This window comes from Ochotona princeps, chromosome 3, assembly GCF_030435755.1.
Source record: "Ochotona princeps isolate mOchPri1 chromosome 3, mOchPri1.hap1, whole genome shotgun sequence".
Lineage (NCBI taxonomy): Eukaryota > Metazoa > Chordata > Mammalia > Lagomorpha > Ochotonidae > Ochotona > Ochotona princeps.
In genome coordinates, this window is record NC_080834.1 from 79,271,807 (window position 1) to 79,291,009 (window position 19,203).

Consider the following 19,203-nt stretch of genomic DNA (forward strand, 5'->3'; position numbering starts at 1 on the left):
TAGAGTGTAAAGGGACTCAAATTAGTGGTAATAATGACAGTAGAAGCTTTAAAAATGCAATAACCTTGTCCTCTTAGTAGGAAGGTCTACTCAGACTGGCAGAGGCAGCAGTTGCAGCACATACAGCCTGTGGCCTCTCTTGCTGCCTGTGCTTTGCTTCCCTCCACGTGCCTAGGGGTCTCTTTCTCCTTTTTCTCCTCCTCCTCCATCTAACCCTTACCCTTCTGCCCACTCCCTTTTCTCCTGAGTTGCCTTGCACCTGTAGTTTTGACTTTCACTTCCACCAATCTCTAAAGTCTTGACCAACCACCCCAAATCCAGCTCCCAAGAGCACTGCTCAACATGGACACCAATGTGATTAAAGGTGTTTGCAATGTCATCCTCACCACCCAGCCACTTATGCATGGCAAGGAAGTTGGCGATATCATTGCAAAGAAGGGACATCTGTTGAGAAGATGTGTGAAGAGAGTGGTGTACATATCAACATCTCAGATGGGAATTGTCCTTTAGTGAACTATCCCTTTGGCTGGATTCAATAGTGCCATCTTCAAAGCTTTTGCTGTCATCATTGACAAACTGGGAGGGGATGTCACCAGTCTGTGCCCCGTAGCCCATCTGCCAGTAAACCTCTGGTTATCCTGAGGCTGGTGGTACCTGCGAATCAGTGTGACTCTCTCACTGGAAAAGGTGGTTGCAAGATCAAGGAAATATGAGAGAGTCCAGGAGCTCAGGTGTAGGTGGTAGCAAATATGCTCCCCAACTCCACTGAATACGGGTCATCACTATTGCAGGCATTCCACAATCAGTCATTGGATTTGTATCTGTCTAGTCATATTGGAGACCTTCCATTCCCCACTGCAGGATGTGACCATCCCATATAAAGCCTAGGCCATTCAGTTCTTTGGTCATTTTTCCTGCTAGTTGGGACAGGCACAGCCCAGGCCATGGCAGTGTGAGCTTTCCCTACAGCATCCTTGTGCCTCATCCTTGTGACCACCTCTGGAGGCCTATGTTATTCAAGGACAGCATACCATTCCACAGCCAAATTTGTCCTAACTACACTGGTTAGCAATGCAACAATCTCACTTTGCTGTGACACACGATAACACCAAGTTCAGTGGTAGTGAATCCAGCAGCTGAAAGGCTGTTGGGCAGGTCTGGATTCATCTACTCACACTGCTTCTTGTGAATGCACCATTCCAGATGATTTGCTTGGCAGCAGATCTGAGTGTTCAAGGAGCCAAAACCAGTGAGTTCTGTCAGATGACTTGGGTGTAGATCAAAATCACAATCTCTGGAATGATCTAGTGTTAGGCTGGTTACCATCATTGGATATGCAGCCAGCATTAGCCTGGCTGAGTATCTAATCAATGTCAGATGTGTGGCATGGGGAGCAGGAAACCAGAATTAGGTGCTGAAGTCAGGTATGGAATTCAATTACTTCAAAAATGGGGCACAGGCATTTACCTGGCATTCTTTAAAACTAAGCTAAATGCCTGCCTCTCTGCCAATTCATATTCTCTAATTCTCCCACTGTCATTAAAATTTTTTTTTTCCTTGCAGTAAAGCAGAAGTAGAATAAATACAATAATACGGCAGAGTTTGCTAAGGAACTAAAAATTACCACAAGGAAGATCAATAGCACAACATAGAAATATTAGCGAGGCACATGGCTGATATTTAAACAAGGATTAAGAATGTCAGAAGCTATTTCAGCAGAACACCCACGGAATCTAGAACTGTGCCTTCTTCTTTTAAAGATTTATTTATTGATTTGAAATAGTTATATAGAGGGGGAAAGAGGGAGAACGAGCGAGCGCTGGGCCAAGCTGAAGTGAGGATCCAGTTCTCCCACATGGTTGGCAAGGGTGCAAGGACTTGGACTATTTTCCACTGCTTTTCCCAAACCTAATTAGCAAGGATCATATGTGGAGTGACCAGGACACAAACTGGCACCCAACTGAAATGACAGCATCCCAGGCAGTGACTTTACCTCATCTGCCACAATGCCACCCCTGTGGAGCTGCATCCTTTTACTTTAAGTAGATTTCTACCAAAAGGATTGATTGCTTATAAAGTATTTAAAGAGTTAAGGTTCAGAGAGCTTGGAAATTACTGACGTAGAGTAACTCATGTATTCTGGTAATGCATTCAGAGGATAGCATGATATCATTGAATGATTTAGCGATTAGTAGCAAAACATCTGAAGTGGAGTGTTTGTCCCTGGTGATTTGACTGTGCAGTGATCTTGAGCATGTTGTGTGACTTGTCTGACCTCAGTTACCTCACCTATAAAATTAGAGATTGAATCACACTATTGCAACATTGACGTGAACCAGTCATAATTTCACGATGTTCAACAGATTGGCTAATAAGTGTGTTTTTGTCAGTAAAGCTTTAAAGGAGAAGATTCAGGCTCTGTAGCTAGTGATAGTGAGAGCTTCAGATTTTCTGTTTTGGTTCTGTGGTATGTTTGTCTTATTTTTCTGTAAAAATTAAAATGGTATGTATGGAAGAAATAATTTTATTTTAATTAAGTTTATTAATCTTCATTAATCTTAATGAGACAGTAAAAATTATGTAAAATGAAGAAATGAAGTTTAAAATAAAGTTGATGGAGCAGGTGTTCAGTGAAGCAGTGAAGATACTGCTGGGGTCATCTGTATCTCATGTCAGGGTGCTTGACTTTGAGTCCTGACTGTGTTTCTGGTTCTAGCTTCCTGCCACATGTGTCATTGCGGTACGCCAATGACAGCTGAAGAGACCTGGCTTCAGCCTAGCCCACCTAACAGCTCTTGGGGCATTTGGGCAGTGAAGTACCAGCTGAAGATTCTCTCTCTCTCTCTCCCTCCCTTTCAAATAAACAAAAATATACAGATAAAAATTCAAAAAATACTGTTGGTAGCAAATAAATATACTGTGGCACTTCATATACATACAAAGCACAAGAGAAAGAAAAGCCAAACAAAGCTGACTCTTTTCTTCCTGACTACAATAATGGTATAATCCATGTGGAATAAGGTCCCATAGGAAATTCGTACAGAGATCTGACGCAAACTTGTTTAGTGCAGCTTCTCTTGGTGATGTAGAGCTAGCAACTAACTGGAATAAAAAAAAAAAAAAAAAACTTTAAGATTTTCTGTTGTGTGTATTTAGATGATGAGATAGTTAGCAGGATTTTTAAATAGGAATAGTTGTGCTTTAGTTAAGTATTTAAGTGGGTGTTTTTTGCAGTTTGGAATTTTATTAGTTACTATTTTTAAGAGGCAGAGAGACAAAGAGAATGGGTCTCTATCTATTGATTGTGTTCCCAAACATCTGCAGTGACCCAAGGTTGAGGCTAATGATGGGAGATGGAAACAATCCAAGTCTCTCCCATGGGGGCAGGAAGCCAGTCACTTGACCATCACTGCTGCTTTCTAAGCTTTGTGTTATGTTAGGGAGGAGGAGTGAGGTGCTGCAGCTGGATGTTGAACCCAGGTATTCTACTGCGAAGCTTAGGGGCCTGAACTGGCGTCTTAACTGCTAGGTTAGCATCTGCCTCAATATTTATGTTTACTGAGATCCTCTTTAAGAATATTTGGTATTTGTTTATATTCATTTCTTTAATAGCTGATTTAGTTGATAATTGTATTTTAGAAGTGGAGAAACTTATCAAGGTTTTTGAATACTGTTTCTAATATCAAGTTTGCTCAGGAGCATTTTGTGTGTTTTTCTTAGTCACACTATTCACAGGTTTGTTTTTCTGCCTATAAATGGGGATAATACTTGCCACTAACCTGATTTACACAGACGTCACAAGATTAATTAGCATTATATTGTAAATTTAAGAAAGAAGCCCAAGAGAATTAATTAGTGTATTTGCAACATACTTTGGCAGCTTTAGAGAAGAAGTTTCCTATAATCGTGTTGTCCTCCATGGCAACCCATCTTGGATTTATTCGAGCATATAAAGGATATTTCAGGATTTTACTTTGGTGACTGATAAAAGAAATAAGCTCGTTTTTCAATTTGTTGATTAAAAAGTACATTTTATCTATTTAAAATTTAAATAAATCAGCAGAAACTGTTTGATAAACCTAGATATCTTTTTACACTTTTGAATTTTACTAGAAAGGAATGGGAACTAGTCTTTCCAGGAGCATGGGCAGAGGACTATTTAACTTTTTCATGAACAGGATCTAGAAATGCTGTTGAACTGTTACAAACATCTCTTTATAATGTGTCTTTGGGCTCACAAGATAGCCAGAGAATTACTGAAGGACTGAAAAAAGGAGGAAACTGATGATCGGAGCTGCCGGCACATGAACTCACAGAGGAAGCCCTGAGATGTGTGCTAGTCTGTTGCTTTAATGGGTGCCCAGAAATGAGAGGTAAATGCCTTGGACTTGTGTGTGTTGGAACTGAGAACTCCGTGTAAAGCTACAGTCCTTGCAGAGTTAACCCAGTGTGAGATGTGGGCTAGAAACAGCACCTGCTCTGTCTGCAGGCTGATGACAAGTCAACTTGCCTGTCTAAACCTGGGCTCAGAGCTGGGCAGAAGTTCCTCCTGAGAGTACATTAACTGCTGTCCATTTCTCATGTGGTCTCTGGGATTGGATTTAATCTGTGTAAACAGAAAGAGATTTGATAAAAAACTGATTCAGATAATAAAACTGTTAGATAAGTTTTGTAGGAGTTGTATGATATTATTAAAAAATTAATAGAAGAAATTAAAAATATGATGAGCAGTTGAGAAATTCTCAAAAATACTAGGCACATTTAAAAATTATCAAATATAGCTTATTGGAATGAAAAATATGATCATTGAAATAAAAGTGCTTACTGGCAAACGGAGACTCTATGGTGGACTATGTCAATCAGTGGATTCTTCAAAGACCTCATTGTGCTCAGAGTGGCAAGATTGGCAGCGATTCATAACTGGTGAACTATCAAAACCACTTAAGCAAGTATCTCAGAGCATGCCCCACATCCGGGACTTGGGGAAGGTGGGAGACTGGGTGGGGCTTCTCCCTCAATATTCCCCTTTACCTCAGATACTTGAAGGAAACAATATGGAAATAATAATCTTACCCACTTCCCTATAGCCCTTGAACCTTTTTACCGTAATTAACAATGTAAAGCTTGTCAAAAATATAATTAAAAAATTGTTTAAATTTTAAAAAAAAGAAAAGAAAGTACTTAGAAAAGTGGTGGACATGGGAAAAAGTAGCTAAAGAGCAAGCAGTAAACTGAAAGATACTGGAAAATTACCCACATTGTGTCAGTGACAGATTAAGGATTAAAAATGTAAAAGAGAATGATTTAAGATGAAAGAGGAATAGTAGGGACGTCCAGTGTACGTGTGATAGAATCTTAGAAATTGAACATAGAAAATGAACAAGAGGCAATATTCCAAGAGCCTACTCCTAAAGATTTTCCCTTCTTAAAGAAAGATTTTGAAACAAGAAGTGCAGTGAATTTCTCACAGGATAAATGTGAGTGAGTTGACATGTGAGCAGAGGCATTATTATGTTAGAAGTAGTGAAGATAGATGTACATGGATTAAGATAGGAATAGGCCTATTCATTTGCTTATTCACGTGTCTGCCGTGCTCCAGAATGTTCTAACAGAACAGTGTCTCTGCTACTGTGGAGCTGAGGTCTGGAAAGGGAGATGGTTAATGTACAAATGAGCAAATGTGAAACATTTCAGGTAGTGACAGGAGCTGTGAAAACAAAGAATGTAAAGGCATGGAGAACTGTGGAAGAAAGTATTTTTTGGGGGGGTGCTATCAGGGAAAATTTCTCTGAGGATATGCCCTTTGAAAGAGTGCTAAGTGATGGATGCTGGGGAGATAGAAACAAATACAGCTGTGAAAACAAAGAATGTAAAGGCATGGAGAACTGTGGAAGAAAGTATTTTTTGGGGGGGTGCTATCAGGGAAAATTTCTCTGAGGATATGCCCTTTGAAAGAGTGCTAAGTGATGGATGCTGGGGAGATAGAAACAAATACAGGTCATTTGTACGAGTGTAAAAAAGGGCAAATATCCCATGAGATGTGGCTTGCATAGCACATGCTTGCTGAAAGGGCTAATATGTGGTGAGTGAGGGAGGGAAAAGATTAAGGAAACTGGGTACTTGGAAGCACCATTTAGGAGAATAAAAAGGCCAAGAGAAAAGATGGTTTGGGGGCTTGGCGAAATCAAGAATTTGTTGTTGAATTAGAGATTATAGTTGATATATGACTAGAAAATTCTAGTGGATAATTGACATATGACTTAGGTTTCTGGAGAAAAATTGAAGCTGAAAATGAAAGCTGGAAGCCTTTGTATATGAATGATATTTAAAAACAGGTTTAAGAAGACAAGATGGTCCAGGAAGGGAGAAAATATGGATGAAGAAGAAATCTGAATTCTCCAGTGTTCAGAAGCTCAGGTGGAGGAGCAGTAATTACAAACCAAACTGAGGTTTGGTCACAGAAATGAAAAGAAATCTTGGAAAGTATAGTGTCTTCAAAGGCAAGTGGAGAGAATCAACATCAGCATTAACACCTCATCAACATTAAAAAAACATCTTTTTTGTGGGGGGAAGAGAAACATGACTACTGACAAATTACTTAAATCTGTCTTGTGTTGTCATATCTGAATACCGTAGACAACTTAAAAAGAAAAGGAATATCTTTATTCAAGAAGAAATTGTTTGCTGAGCCGATGGCATGACATACCAACATGCCTGCAGTGCTGGCATCCCATATGGGTGCCAGTTTGAGTCTTGGCTACCGCCAATCCAGCTTCCTGCCTATCACCTGAGAGCAGCGGAGGATGGCCCAAGTATTTGGGCCCCTGCATCCACATGGGAGACCTGGAAGAATATCTTGGCTTCTGGCTTCTCACTGACCCAACTTTGACTGCTGTGACCATTTTGGGGGGTGTACCAGCAAATGGAAGATCTCTCCATCTCTATTTCTTTTTCTCTCTCTTTAACTCTACCTTTGAAATAAAAATAAATGTCTTTTAAAAAGTAGTTTAAGTTTCTTATTTTAAAAAATTTTCAGTTTTAATGATTACATTGTTGATCAGGGTGGGAAGGATTGAGGATTTAGGGGAAAATGAATGTAATCATTGTTTTCACTTTTTCCATTTCTTCTTCCTATATCTGGGGGCAGTGAGGAGACAATGGGAGAAGCCATACCCAGCTTCCCAACTGTCCCAATACCCTGAGTTGGAAATGACCACTCAATATCAACCCAAGGTCCTGATGTGGCACATGGTTCAAGAGTTCTGCCCAAGTGGTTTTGATAGTTCTGAAATGCTGTCAATCTCGCCAATCAAAGGATGAGGGAACTCTTCTAATGTCCATCAACTAATGCAGTCGATCTTATAGTCTCTATTTGCCCCAATTTTTGATGTCATTGTTTGGCTGGGGTAGATGTCTAGTTTGGTCTGTTCTTCCTCTGCCATGGCACGAGATGTCCTTTGCAGGCTCCAGTGGACTACCATCTCCTCCATGTGTATCCGGGTCTGCCATCTGTTCTATTTCCTCCACTGAGGAGGTTAAGCCGTTGCAGGGAGGCCTAAGGACGTGGCCCCACTGGACTCCCCACCACTGGGGTTCATGGATGTGGCACTCACTGCACAGGCAGACTCAGGGACCCTGGCCAGGTCATCCGGGCCCTGCTGGAATCCTGGACCCTGAAGCTCATAGACTTGTCAGCCACCACTCAGGCAGGCTCAAGGACCTGGGCCAGGTGACCCAGGCCCTGCAAAACCTCCCACCCCCAGGATTCATGGACCCAGCACCCACCATGCTCAGATTGGCATGCCTTGCCTCACTTCAACATCCACAGATGGGTGCTTCAACTTTACTCTGTCTCGCCTATCCCCAGTTCCAGCTCCTGCTGGTGGGTGCTGCAGCCTACCCCAGTCCAGCCACCCCTGAGTCTCAGCCCTAATGTGGACTGGTTGGTATTGTGGCCTGACGCATCCTGTCCTGCACCCCATTCTGGTTCTCAGATCTGCCAGTAGCCTGGCCCACTCCCAGACCTGACCCACATGTATGCCGGTGGGTACTATAATCTGGCATTTTCTGGGCTGCTGCAGGCTTGGTTCTTGTGCTCACCTGCAGGGACTGCGACTTGACAAAGGAGTTCCCCAAGCTCCTCTATTGGATCTTCTCCCAGTGGCACACTCTGGTGTGTCCTTGGGCCAGGTGGACTTTGTGGCAGGAACAGTATCCTTGCCCAACCAGCCAACATGTATTCCGGTTTTTACTGTTGGGTGTTACAACGCAGTCACACCTGGTTCATTCCCAGATACAGCTCTTGTGTGGTTCAGCAGGAGCCAATATCTAACCCAGCCCATTCTACACTTATCCTGGCTATCATGATTACCAGCAGGTGCTGGAGTTCAGCCCACTCTGGTGCTTCTCAGACCCAGTCCACACCCATGCCAAGTGAGATTGCAGCCATACCCAGCCCAGCCCAGCCCGCTGCCTCCATTCCAGTTCTAATGCTCACTGGTGGAAACCCCAACCCAGCCAGGGTGTCCCCTTAGCTCCCCAGTTGGGCTTGTGCCCAGTCACAGATCTTGTGCATGTCAGCGGAGATTGCAGTTGCACTGTGGTGATCCCATATATCCCTCCACCCCCAACATATTTTGCCCCCAGACCTTGTCCTTTCATGTGTTAGTGTCATGGCCCAGCCTAACCCTACCTGTCCCCTGTTCCAACTCTCACTGGTGAGTACTATGCTCTAGCCAAGGCAACTAATCCCCCAGCTCTTAGTGAGTGGTATTCAGTGATGGTTGCTGCTAACTAGTCCAACTCAGGCCCCTCCCACATGTGCTGGTACTTCGGTCTGACCTTTCAAGGTCTTCCTGTTCCTACCTACAGACTTCTCAGTCTCACCACCCTTGCATACCTGCAAATACAGTAGCCTAGTCCATGGATGTCCCTCACCAGTCATTACTCACCTGGACATGAATCCTCGGGTCCCCGCTTCGTCTCACTTGTGCCCTATTCCATGTAAACCCACACGCCCAAGTCCCCTGAAGCAACTTGAAGACTTTGCGTGGTGCCGTTGGCTCCCAGGCCACTCAATCTGGAGTTACTTCTGCTGGTGGTGGGTGTGCAGAGACAAGAAGACCCTGTGCGGGTCCCCTCTGAAGTCTCCCACTGCCCCTGCTGGGCGTGCAGGGTCAATATTACTCTGGGTAGGCCCAGTCTCAGAATAAATACGTAGTTAAGAAAATTGTTTGTTTTTATATATTTAAGAGAGAGAGATCAAGACAGAGAGCATCAGATCTTCATCAGCTGGTTCAATCCCCAGATGCCCATAGCAGTAGGGCCTGGGCCAAAACCAGGGGTCTGGAACTCCATCCAGATTTCCTGATGCATCAGAGGGACCCAAAAATTTGATCTATCATCTGATGCGTTCCTGGGTGTGCATTAGCTGGTGCTGAAGTGGAAAATGGAGCCAGGACCTAACCCCAGGCACTCTAACATGGATTGTGTGCATCCCAGTGGAGCCAAAGCTCCAGCATGCTCACTTTGTAGTTGTGGGAGCTAGAATGTCCAAGGTCAAGTAGCCTGCACCTGGCAACAACCTATTTCCTTCATCATCCGAAAGTAGGAAGGGAAGCTCAGAAAGCCATCTAGGAGAGAGACCAAGAAAGCAAGGAAGAGCCAGACCAGCAGAGGGGAGATGTATAACTCATTCGCAGGAGTTTGGCATTGATCCATCCTCAGAGGTAGGAGGCCTTAAGAGTCGCAATGTTACTTGCCATTTCGCTGTTTCCCAGTAGTGGATCCTTTATTAGCAGATTTCTGTCTCCGCATTAGGACATGCTGGAGCTTCAGTCAGTCCAAAGTAGTTACGTAATGTGTATAAGACAGACTATTGTTTTCGTAAAGTTTGACATGCTTAATACCATGATGTAACTTAGCTTACTTTGATTGATGTAACATGTTAACTCCCATTACTTTATCACTTTCTTTTATTCTAATCTAACAACACTCATATTAAAAAATTTTCTTGGGAGACTAAGGAGTGTGCCACAGGTACTGAACCACCCAGACATTCCAGATTGTTAAGGTTTTTCACTACAAGATGCTAGTTTATTACATTTTTACTGTATTTACATATGTAAGTATGCACAACAAGTGTTGGTACCAGAATAACAAGATTGTTATTTTTGAAAGCGATTTTAGAAAACTACAAGAAAAGAAGAAATGGGGGTCTTTAAGGATAGAAATTGTAAAATATCGAAAGCTTTTAATTTTTATTGCTTCAAATATTGTATTTAACTCATTGTTTTCCTTCCTGGGACTTCAAATGCATGGGTGCTAGGCTTACTCACCGTGTCCTTAGTCTATTATCTTTTATTCTCTATTTTCAACATTTTCTGTAGAATCATTTTGATTCCCAGAGTGACATCTCGTTTTAGAAGGGATTTTTGTACACAGCAGTGAGGCAATCTGTGATCACCACAATCTGTTTTTAAGATTGACATGACTTGGGGCCCGATGCAGTAGCCTCGTGGGTAAAGTCCTCAGTTTGCACGTGTCGGGATCCCATGTTGGTACCAGTTCTAGTTCTGGGAGCACCGCTTCCCATCCAGCTGCCCACTGTGGCCTGGGAAAGCAGTCAAGGACGGCCCAAAGCCTTGGGACCCTGCACCTGCGTGGGAGACCCGGAAGGGACTCTGGACTCCTGGCTTCGGATCAGCGCAGCTCTGGCTGTTACAGCTGCTTGGGGAGTGAATCCCCTAATGGAGGATCCTGCTCTGTTTGTCTTCCTCTCTGTATACCTGACTTTCTGATAAAAAAAAAAATAATAAGATTGACATGACTTGAAGCTGGGCTCTCATCTTTGTTTTGTTGACAGCTAGTTTTACTCTACTCACAGAGAACATACTTGGCTACTTTTCTGTCCTTCTTTATAAAGTTTGGAGGCTGGTATATTGTCTGTGTAGTGTCTCTGGATTCCAGTTGCATCCACACCTGCCTCCAAAGACTATCACTGCTAGTTTTTATTTTATATCTTGCCTAGGGTAAATCTGTGAAATCTATTTGTGCTGTGGCATGCACGAGCTGACATCTCGCCTCCCTTTATATTGTCATGGTTGTGCCTATCTTCAGGCTTTGTATCCTTGGAGTTAACCCTATGTCCCTCACTGATTACTCTGTGATGTGTTCAGATACAGAGAACCAGTGGCTTTTCGTGTCTATTGATACACCTGTGTGTAAATGTTTTTAAGGTTCAGGACATTTAAAAAAAAAGATTTTTATTTATTTATTTATTTATTTTTATTGCAAAGTCAGATATACAGAGAGAAGGAGAGACAGAGAGGAAGATCTTCTGTCCGATGATTCACTCCCCAAGTGACCGCAACAGCCAGTGCTGCGCCGATCCGGAGTCAGGAGCCTGGAACTTCCTCCAGGTCTCCCACGCAAGTGCAGGGTCCCAAGGTTTTGGGCCATCCTCGACCGCTTTCCCAGGCCACAAGCAGGGAGCGGGGTGGGAAGTGGGGCTGCTGGAATTAGAACTCGTGTCCATATGGGATCCCAGCATGTTCAAGGCAGGGACTTTAGCCGCTGAGCTACCCCCAACGCTGGACCCAGTTCAGGCCACTTTTAAATTTGCCCAACTAATTATGGTCTCCTGAGACTTCTTGCATCCTTAGGCAGGGAAACTTGAATAGTTTGGGCTCCCTCTAGTCTCTGCTACGTATTTGTGCAGCTTCTGTTTGGTTGAGAACATGTGGAGAGAGTATTAGGTCTAACTTTGTTAAATCCTTTCCTATTCTGCCTCCTTACTACAGTTGGGACTGCACCTACACTCACTTGGCTGGCTTAAAGACTTTCTGTTACACTTCTCAGTAGAGATGTTCTGCTTTCCACTCCAAATCAGTCTCTCTCTCTTCATCAGCAGTCACTGCTTTTCATAGCCTGCTCCACATTGGTACGGCTACCACACTGACTGACTTGATAGAGGTGGAGGAGACTCCCACCATCCTTATACAAGTTCTGTGGATTTTCATGAACATTAGTCCCTGGTATATTGTATATCTTTGGTCAGTTTCCAATCTTTTTAGAGGACTGTTGTTACCATTTCTTCCTAGCTACATACTTACTTGCTTTCGCAGACTACCAGGCTTCTCATGCCATCACACTGCAAGGAGTCTTCTTTGTTCTTTTTGGTGTTGCTAAAAATGTTTGTAGGTTTTCATGTATCTGTAAAATATTGCATATAAAACAGATGATTTAAAATTAGTTTGTACATTTATTTTCAAGTACATTATAATTATAGTTCACCAGAAATCTCTTTATTTTGCAGATTTCAAGTTGTACTTATAAAGACAGAAGTGAGGAATACAAACGACAGTTTACACATCTTCCTGATACAGAGAAGCTGATAGCAGGTAAGAAAAGACATTTGAAGAAGGTAACCATTTTTTTTGCCTCATTATCAAAATAGGACTGATGAGTGACAGTACTTATAGAAAATGTAAGCCTTTTTGCCAGACAGGAAATAATTTTCAGGATAAATAACTTTTTATCATTCACAATCAGACAATGTAAAACTACATTGTTATTTGGGGAGGAATGACTCTAACAAGATTGTTAAGAACTAACTAAGAAAATAAGAATGGAAGAGATGATCTTGCTCTGTTTTTTTTCCTTTTTTTTGTTGTTGCTCTTTTTATAATTTTGGAGGGAAAGTTTAAACTTGATATTCAATGTGTCTTAACTTGTCTCAGAAAAATATACACTTTAACAGATGTACCAGCAGATGGAAGATCGCTGTCTCTGTAACTCTGCCTTTCAAATAAATAAATACATCTTTAAAAAAATAAAAATAAAGTAGCAAAAATATAATCATGTTCCTACATAAAAGTACCATATTTATCTGTTTACTTATTTTAAAGGCAGACATACAGAGAGATTTTCCATTTGCCAGTTCACTCTCCAAATGAACACAATGGCCAGGGTTAGGACTGTCCAAAGCTAGGAGGCAGAATCTTCTGGGTCTCCCATGTGGGTGCAGTGGTCCATGTTCTTGGCTATCTGCTGAAGCTTTCCCAGGCACATCAGTAGGATGCTGAACAGGAAGTGCAGCAGCCAAGATTTGAACCGGCACCCGTATAGGATGTGAGCACTGCAGGTTTATGTAATACACTGGCCCCTATTTATTTATTTTTAAAGATTTATTTTATTTATTTGAAAGATGGAGTTATAGAGAGCGAGAGAAATGGTATTTAATCAGTTGTTTTGGTGTACATTGTGTTTATTATGAGGGGAATGGATATTTGTAAACCTTTTGTGTTTCTTTGTGAACTGGTTGTGGTTTTTTTTTTTTTTTTTTTTGCATTTTATTTCAAAGGCATAGACAGAGATCCACCATCCATTCAGTCACTTCCCCAATACTTGCAATAGCCAGGGCCGTGCTTGATTGAAATCATGAGTCCAGATCTCCTTCTGTGTCTCACATATGTGCCACTCAAGTGCTTGAGCTGTCACCTGCTGCCTCCTAGGATGCTCATTGACAGAGAAGCTGGATGAGAGAAAGGAGGGACAGAGCCTCAAATCAGACATTCTGATACAGATGCAAGCATCTTAACTGTAGTACCAATGGGCACTCCACACAAAACCATCTTTTAGCGGGTGATTTGCCTTTCTTATAAACTGTAATAGCTTGTTACATGTTTTTTAAAAAAGCAGATCTTCTCTGTTGCAATTCTTTCTTGCCAGTCTCAATATCAAGTAAATAGTGTTCATAAAATTCTTTCTAAAATGCATCGTACTCATTGTCTTGCTGAGGGAAATTAATCAGATTAAGTAGTGGCATACACTCAGTATTAAACGTTTCCAGGTGGGGATGGCACTATGGCATGGCAAGTAAGGCTGCCATCTGGGGGCTGACAGAGGAGTGTAGCAGGCTATTCCTCTACCTGTAGTGCTAGCATCCCACATGGGTGCTAGTTCAAGTCCCAGCTGCACCACTTCCGATCCAAAGGCCTGGGAAAACAGCAGAGGATGGAGCAAGGCCTTGAATACCTGTACCCACATGGGAGACCCAGAAGAGGCTCCTGGCTCCCAGCTTCAGATCAGCCTTACTCTGGCTGTTGCCACCATTTGGGGAGTAAGCTAGTGGATGGAAGCTCTGTCCCTCTCTCTGTAACTTAAATAAATCTTAAAACCAAAACTGCTACCTACAACATTGGCATCTCATGGAGTTGTAGTCCTGGCTAATGGCCTGGGAAAGCAGTGAAGGACAGCCCAAGGGCTTGTACCTCTGCACTCACATGGGAGACCTAGAAGAAGCTACTGTCTCCTGTCTTTGGTCTGGTCCTGTCCTGGCCATTGAGGTCGTTTGGGGAGTGAAGTGAACCAGCAGATGGAAGATCTCTCTTCTGTGTCTGTGTCTCTCTAATTGTGCCTTTCAAATGAATACTTTTTTTTTAATGTAGGGCAGGTGTTTTACACAGCTTTAATTCATTTCTTGGGACCCTTGTATCTCATATTGGAATGCTTGATTCAAGTCTTAGTTCATCTGCCCATATGGGATTCCAGCATGTGCAAGGCAAGGACTTTAGCCACTATGCTACCACACCGGGCCCACAAAATGAGATTTTTTTTTCTTTTTCTTTTTTTTTTTATTGTATTTTTGGCAATCTTTACTTTGCTAATTAGGGTAAAAAGGTACAAGGGCTATAGGAAAGTGGGTAAGACCACTATTTCCCTATTGTTTCCTTCATATATCTGAGGTAAAGGGAATATTGAGGGAGAAGCCCCACCCAGTCTCCCACTCTCCCCAGGTCCCAGATGTGGGGCATGCTCTGAGATCCTTGCTCAATTGGCTTTGATAGTTCACCAGTTATGAATCGCTGCCAGTCTCGCCACTCCAGGCACGATGAGGCTGTTGAAGAATCCACTGATTGACATAGTCCATCACAGAGTCTCCATTTGTCCAGTATTTCGCTGCCAACACATAGCTGATGTGGTTGATTGACCTATTCTATCTTCCGTCTTTTCTTGGTTAGGGTTGTACGTCTGCCATTTCGATTGGAGGGATCCCCAAAGAAACTTTGTCTGAGGTGTTCCCAGACCAGATTTCTATATGTACTAGCAAGTACAGGGCCCGACACAGTCCATCACCCCGATCATCTGGTGATTGCAACTGCTGGGTTGGTTCTGTTTTCAGCCCCGACTTCCACTGGAACCAGTGGGTGTTGCAGTCCAGCCTGGCTCTGCCCATCACATGCTCGGCCCTCACATCAACCAGTGGGAGCTGCAGCCTAGTTGGAGCGACGCACAATAACCCTCACCAGATCCGCCCCCTACCCTGGTTTGCCAGGATGTATAACAGACTAGTCCAGTCTGTCCCACACCCGATTTGGCTCTCATAAATGTCGAAGGGTATTGAAGCTTAGTTCCATCTAACCAGCTCCACTATGCAACCCTCATGGATGTTGTTGAGTGCCTCTCTGTCTAGACACCCCAGCCCCTGTCCCAGTTATTTTGTGACCTCCCATGGGAGTGGTAACCCAAGAGGGAGGAGCCCACTATTTCCCTCCCAGGCCTCTCCCACTCCCGGATTATGCACTCTCCAGGTAGTTCTGTGGTTAGACTTGACAGTATTATCCCCCAGTGCCAGCTTCTGCTGCGGGTAAGCCCCAACGACTCTTACCCACTCTAATTTTGTTTGCACCAGTAGGAATAGTCCGCCCATCCTGGCTCTTCCCTTATCTGGTCCACATGAGGTGCACAGGTGCTGTATCCCTACCTAGTCTGGTCTGTCCCCATCCCAGCTCACACTCTCCAGTGGGAGTAGCTGTCCAGCAAGGGAACCACCCCTTATTCCCCTGCCAGCTCTGTTCCTCTCTTCCTGATTCTCACACATGCTGGTTGGGTACTGTGGTCACATCTGGTACAGGCAGCCTCACCTTGGCATTCTGTGTTGTGTACTGCTTTTGTCACGACTGAACCTGGCTCAACCCACACCCTGCTCTGGCATTTGGATCTGCCAGTGGATGACGAGAACTGATTCAGCCTGGTCCGCCCCCAACCCATGCCAAATGCATTCCAGTGGAACACTTTCCATAACCTCTTCTGGGCTGTTTCCTTCCATTCTTCTTGCGATTATTTGCAGGGTCTGTGTCCTGTCAGAGGAGTTGCTCAGGCTCCTCCATCAGAACCCCTCCTCGTGCCAGGTTTCGCACATACCAGTGGGTCCATGGGCCAGCACTACTCAGTTCACGTCCTGTCCTAGCAGGAACAGTGACTTTTCTTAACTGGCCTTCAACCCAATCTGGTTCTTGCTGTTGGATGTTTCAGCACAGCCACAGCTGGTCCATACCCACATATAGCTCATACATGGCTCAGTTGGGGTTGAAACCCAGCCTAGTCTGTCCCACATCTACCCTGGTCCTCCAGAACACCAGAAGGTGTTGCAGTCTGACCCGACCCGGTGCGTCAAGTCCCAGTCCACACTTGTGCGCCCGTGCGCCCCTTGGTGGGAACCTCCACCCAGCTAGGGTCTCCTCTTGGCTCCCCACCCAGTCCTTTTCCCAGCCTGTGTTAAGCATGCTAGTGGTTGCTCTGGCTTAGCTCGGCACAGCCCGTCGCCTGTCGCGACCCCTGCCTTAGACACTGTGGTTTATCGTCCTTGATTCACACAGACCAATTGGTGCAAGAACCTAGCTGGGCATGTCTTGTGGTCCATCCTGGTTTCTAATTTAACTTGTGGGCTAAGGTTTGCCCAGTACTGCCCGATCCATCACCTTTCCATACACTGACGAGCAGTTGGAGCTACTTTGCCCAGCTTGTCCGACCCCCAGGTCTGGACCACATGTTCACCAGTGGGAGCTATGGCTCACCAGGGGAGTTTCCCAAGTTTCTCCCCTTTATCCCCTCCCAGACCTAATTCTCATACATGCCGTTGGGTTTTAGGCCAGTGCCTGGCGCAGAATGGCTTTCCTTTTGGCCTTTCATGAGCTGGTGAACGTAGCAGCCCGGCCCACCCCACACCCTATTCAGGATGCACATTTGGGTGCTGCTGCCTCGACCTGTCCAGACTGTTGAGGGTACCTTTACCTGTGGTTGATGGTAAGCTCCTTAGTGACACCCAGCTTAGTCTGTCACCACCCCCACTCCTAAGCCATTCAGTGGGGTTAGAATTTCCACAGGGTTTGGCCCACACATCCCCCGCACAATCTCCCTCCCGGATATGGTTCTCTAATGCTATTAATGTCATGGCCCTGCCTACTGTGACCCCTCTGCTGATCCATCATCATGTCAGGTAATAGGGACATCCTGCTGGATTTAAAGCAGAGATTTAAAGCAGAGAAAAATGAGTAATAATCAATGAAATCAACATTGATTCTTTGTAAAGATCAATGATAAATGGGATAAAGGGTGATTCTAACTAATGAAGAGAAAATGATAGTCAATATCCAGAATGAAAGAGGGCTCATCACTACTGATTTCATGGACGTGAAAAGGTTAATAAGAAAATACTACAAACAATCCTGGCCTGTAAAGTCAATAGCCTAGACAAAAAGGACCAGTTCTTTGCAAGATATCAAAACTCACACAAGAAGAAACAGCCTGAAATGACCCTCCAGAGACGCTGCTCGCTCTGTGCGGAGTTACGATCCAGTATTTTAAGTCAGGGGCAGGTGTTTATCAGCAATTGAGCTGCTGGTTGTGATACCATCATCCCGTATTGGAGCGCCTGAGCTTAGAGTCCTGGCACTGTTTCTGATTCCAGCTTTCAGATCACATACACGATGGGAGACATCAGTAATGGTTCAAGCAGTTGGCTGTCAGTTCTCTGTTGCAGTCCCAGTCATTGCAGTCTTTGTGGGAATTAGCCAGTGGATCAGAGCACATACTCCCTTGGTCTCCTGTTCACTCTTTCTTTCCCTCCCTTGCAAATAATACATAAATTAAGTTTAGATATTATCTTTCGGTGCCAACATTGTGGCACAATGAGTGAAGCTGCCTCCAAGTCCTAACTGCACTACTTCGGATCCATCTCCCTGTTGATTTACCTGGGAAAGCAGCGGAAGATGGCCAAAAAAGTTGGGCCACTGCTGACCATGTGGGAAACCTGGTTGGAGTTTTTGGAATAAACCATGGGATGGAAGATTTTTCTCTCTCTCTTTCCCCTCCCCCCCCCACTCTTCACCTGAATAAATAATTTTTTAAAAGATGTATTTATTTTTATTGCAAAGTCAGATATACAGAGAGGAGGAGATACAGAGAGGAAGATCTTCCATCCGATGATTCACTCCCCAGGTGACTGCAACAGCTGGTGCTGTGCCGATCCAAAGCCGGGAACCAGGAACTTCTTCCGGGTCTCCAACGCGGGTGCAGAGTCCCAAATCTTTGGGCCGTCCTCAACTGTTTTCCCAGGCCACAAGCAGGGAGCTGGAAGGGAAGTGGAGCTGCTGGGATTAGAACCGGCGCCCATCTGGGATCCCGGGGCGTTCAAGGCAAGGACTTTAGCCTCTAGGCCATGCCGCTGGTCCCATAAATAATTATTTTTAAATAGTTCTTTTGAGGTGGTGTGATGTAGTGGGTATAGGTACCACCTGCGATATCGACATCCCATCTGGGCACCTATTTGTGTCCTGGCTGCTTTGTTTCCGAGGTGGTTCTCTGCTCATGGCCTGGGAAAAGCAACAGAAGGTGGCTCGATTGTTTGGGCTCCTGCCACTCACATGGTATTCCTGGATGGAGTTCCTGGCTCCAGGCTTCTGGGTGGCCCAGCACTGGTTCTTGTGGCCACCTGGAAAGTGAACCAGCAGATCAAAGATTGTTCTCCTTCTCTCTGTAAGTCTGACTGTAAAATAAATAAAAAATCTTAAGTTACCTTTCAGTAAAAATTAAAATATTTTCATTTAAAATTTAATTTAGTACACTAAATGTACTGAACATCATAACTTAGTCATGTGTTGGACTATGGATGATTTGTTGTTTACTCTTGTGATCACATGCCTGGACTGGGAGCTGTGGCTCACTGTCACTATCTAAGAGATAAGATACTCTCTTATTGCATAGCCTGAGTAAGGATCAAGAGTCAAAGTATATCAAGTGACTAAAGAAATTCAGTTTGTGAGGGGCCAGCACTGTGGTGCAACAAATTAAGCCATGGCCTGTAACACTGAAGTCCAGTATAAGCACCAGGAGTCTGTTCCATTCTGATCTGGCTTCCTG

At 44.0% G+C, this 19,203-nt stretch overlaps 1 protein-coding gene and 1 pseudogene across 1 annotated transcript in view; both read left to right on the forward strand.

The window, feature by feature from the left end:
* The window catches only part of GRAMD1C (GRAM domain containing 1C), a 105,976-nt gene that overhangs the window by 12,030 nt on the left and 74,743 nt on the right, over nucleotides 1–19,203 (forward strand). The window contains exon 3 of the mRNA XM_004577892.3: nucleotides 12,317–12,401. Within this exon, the coding sequence (XP_004577949.2) occupies nucleotides 12,317–12,401 (85 nt within the window). The remainder of the gene's footprint in view (nucleotides 1–12,316; nucleotides 12,402–19,203) is intronic.
* LOC131479771 (poly(rC)-binding protein 2-like) lies at nucleotides 313–1,411 on the forward strand (annotated as a pseudogene).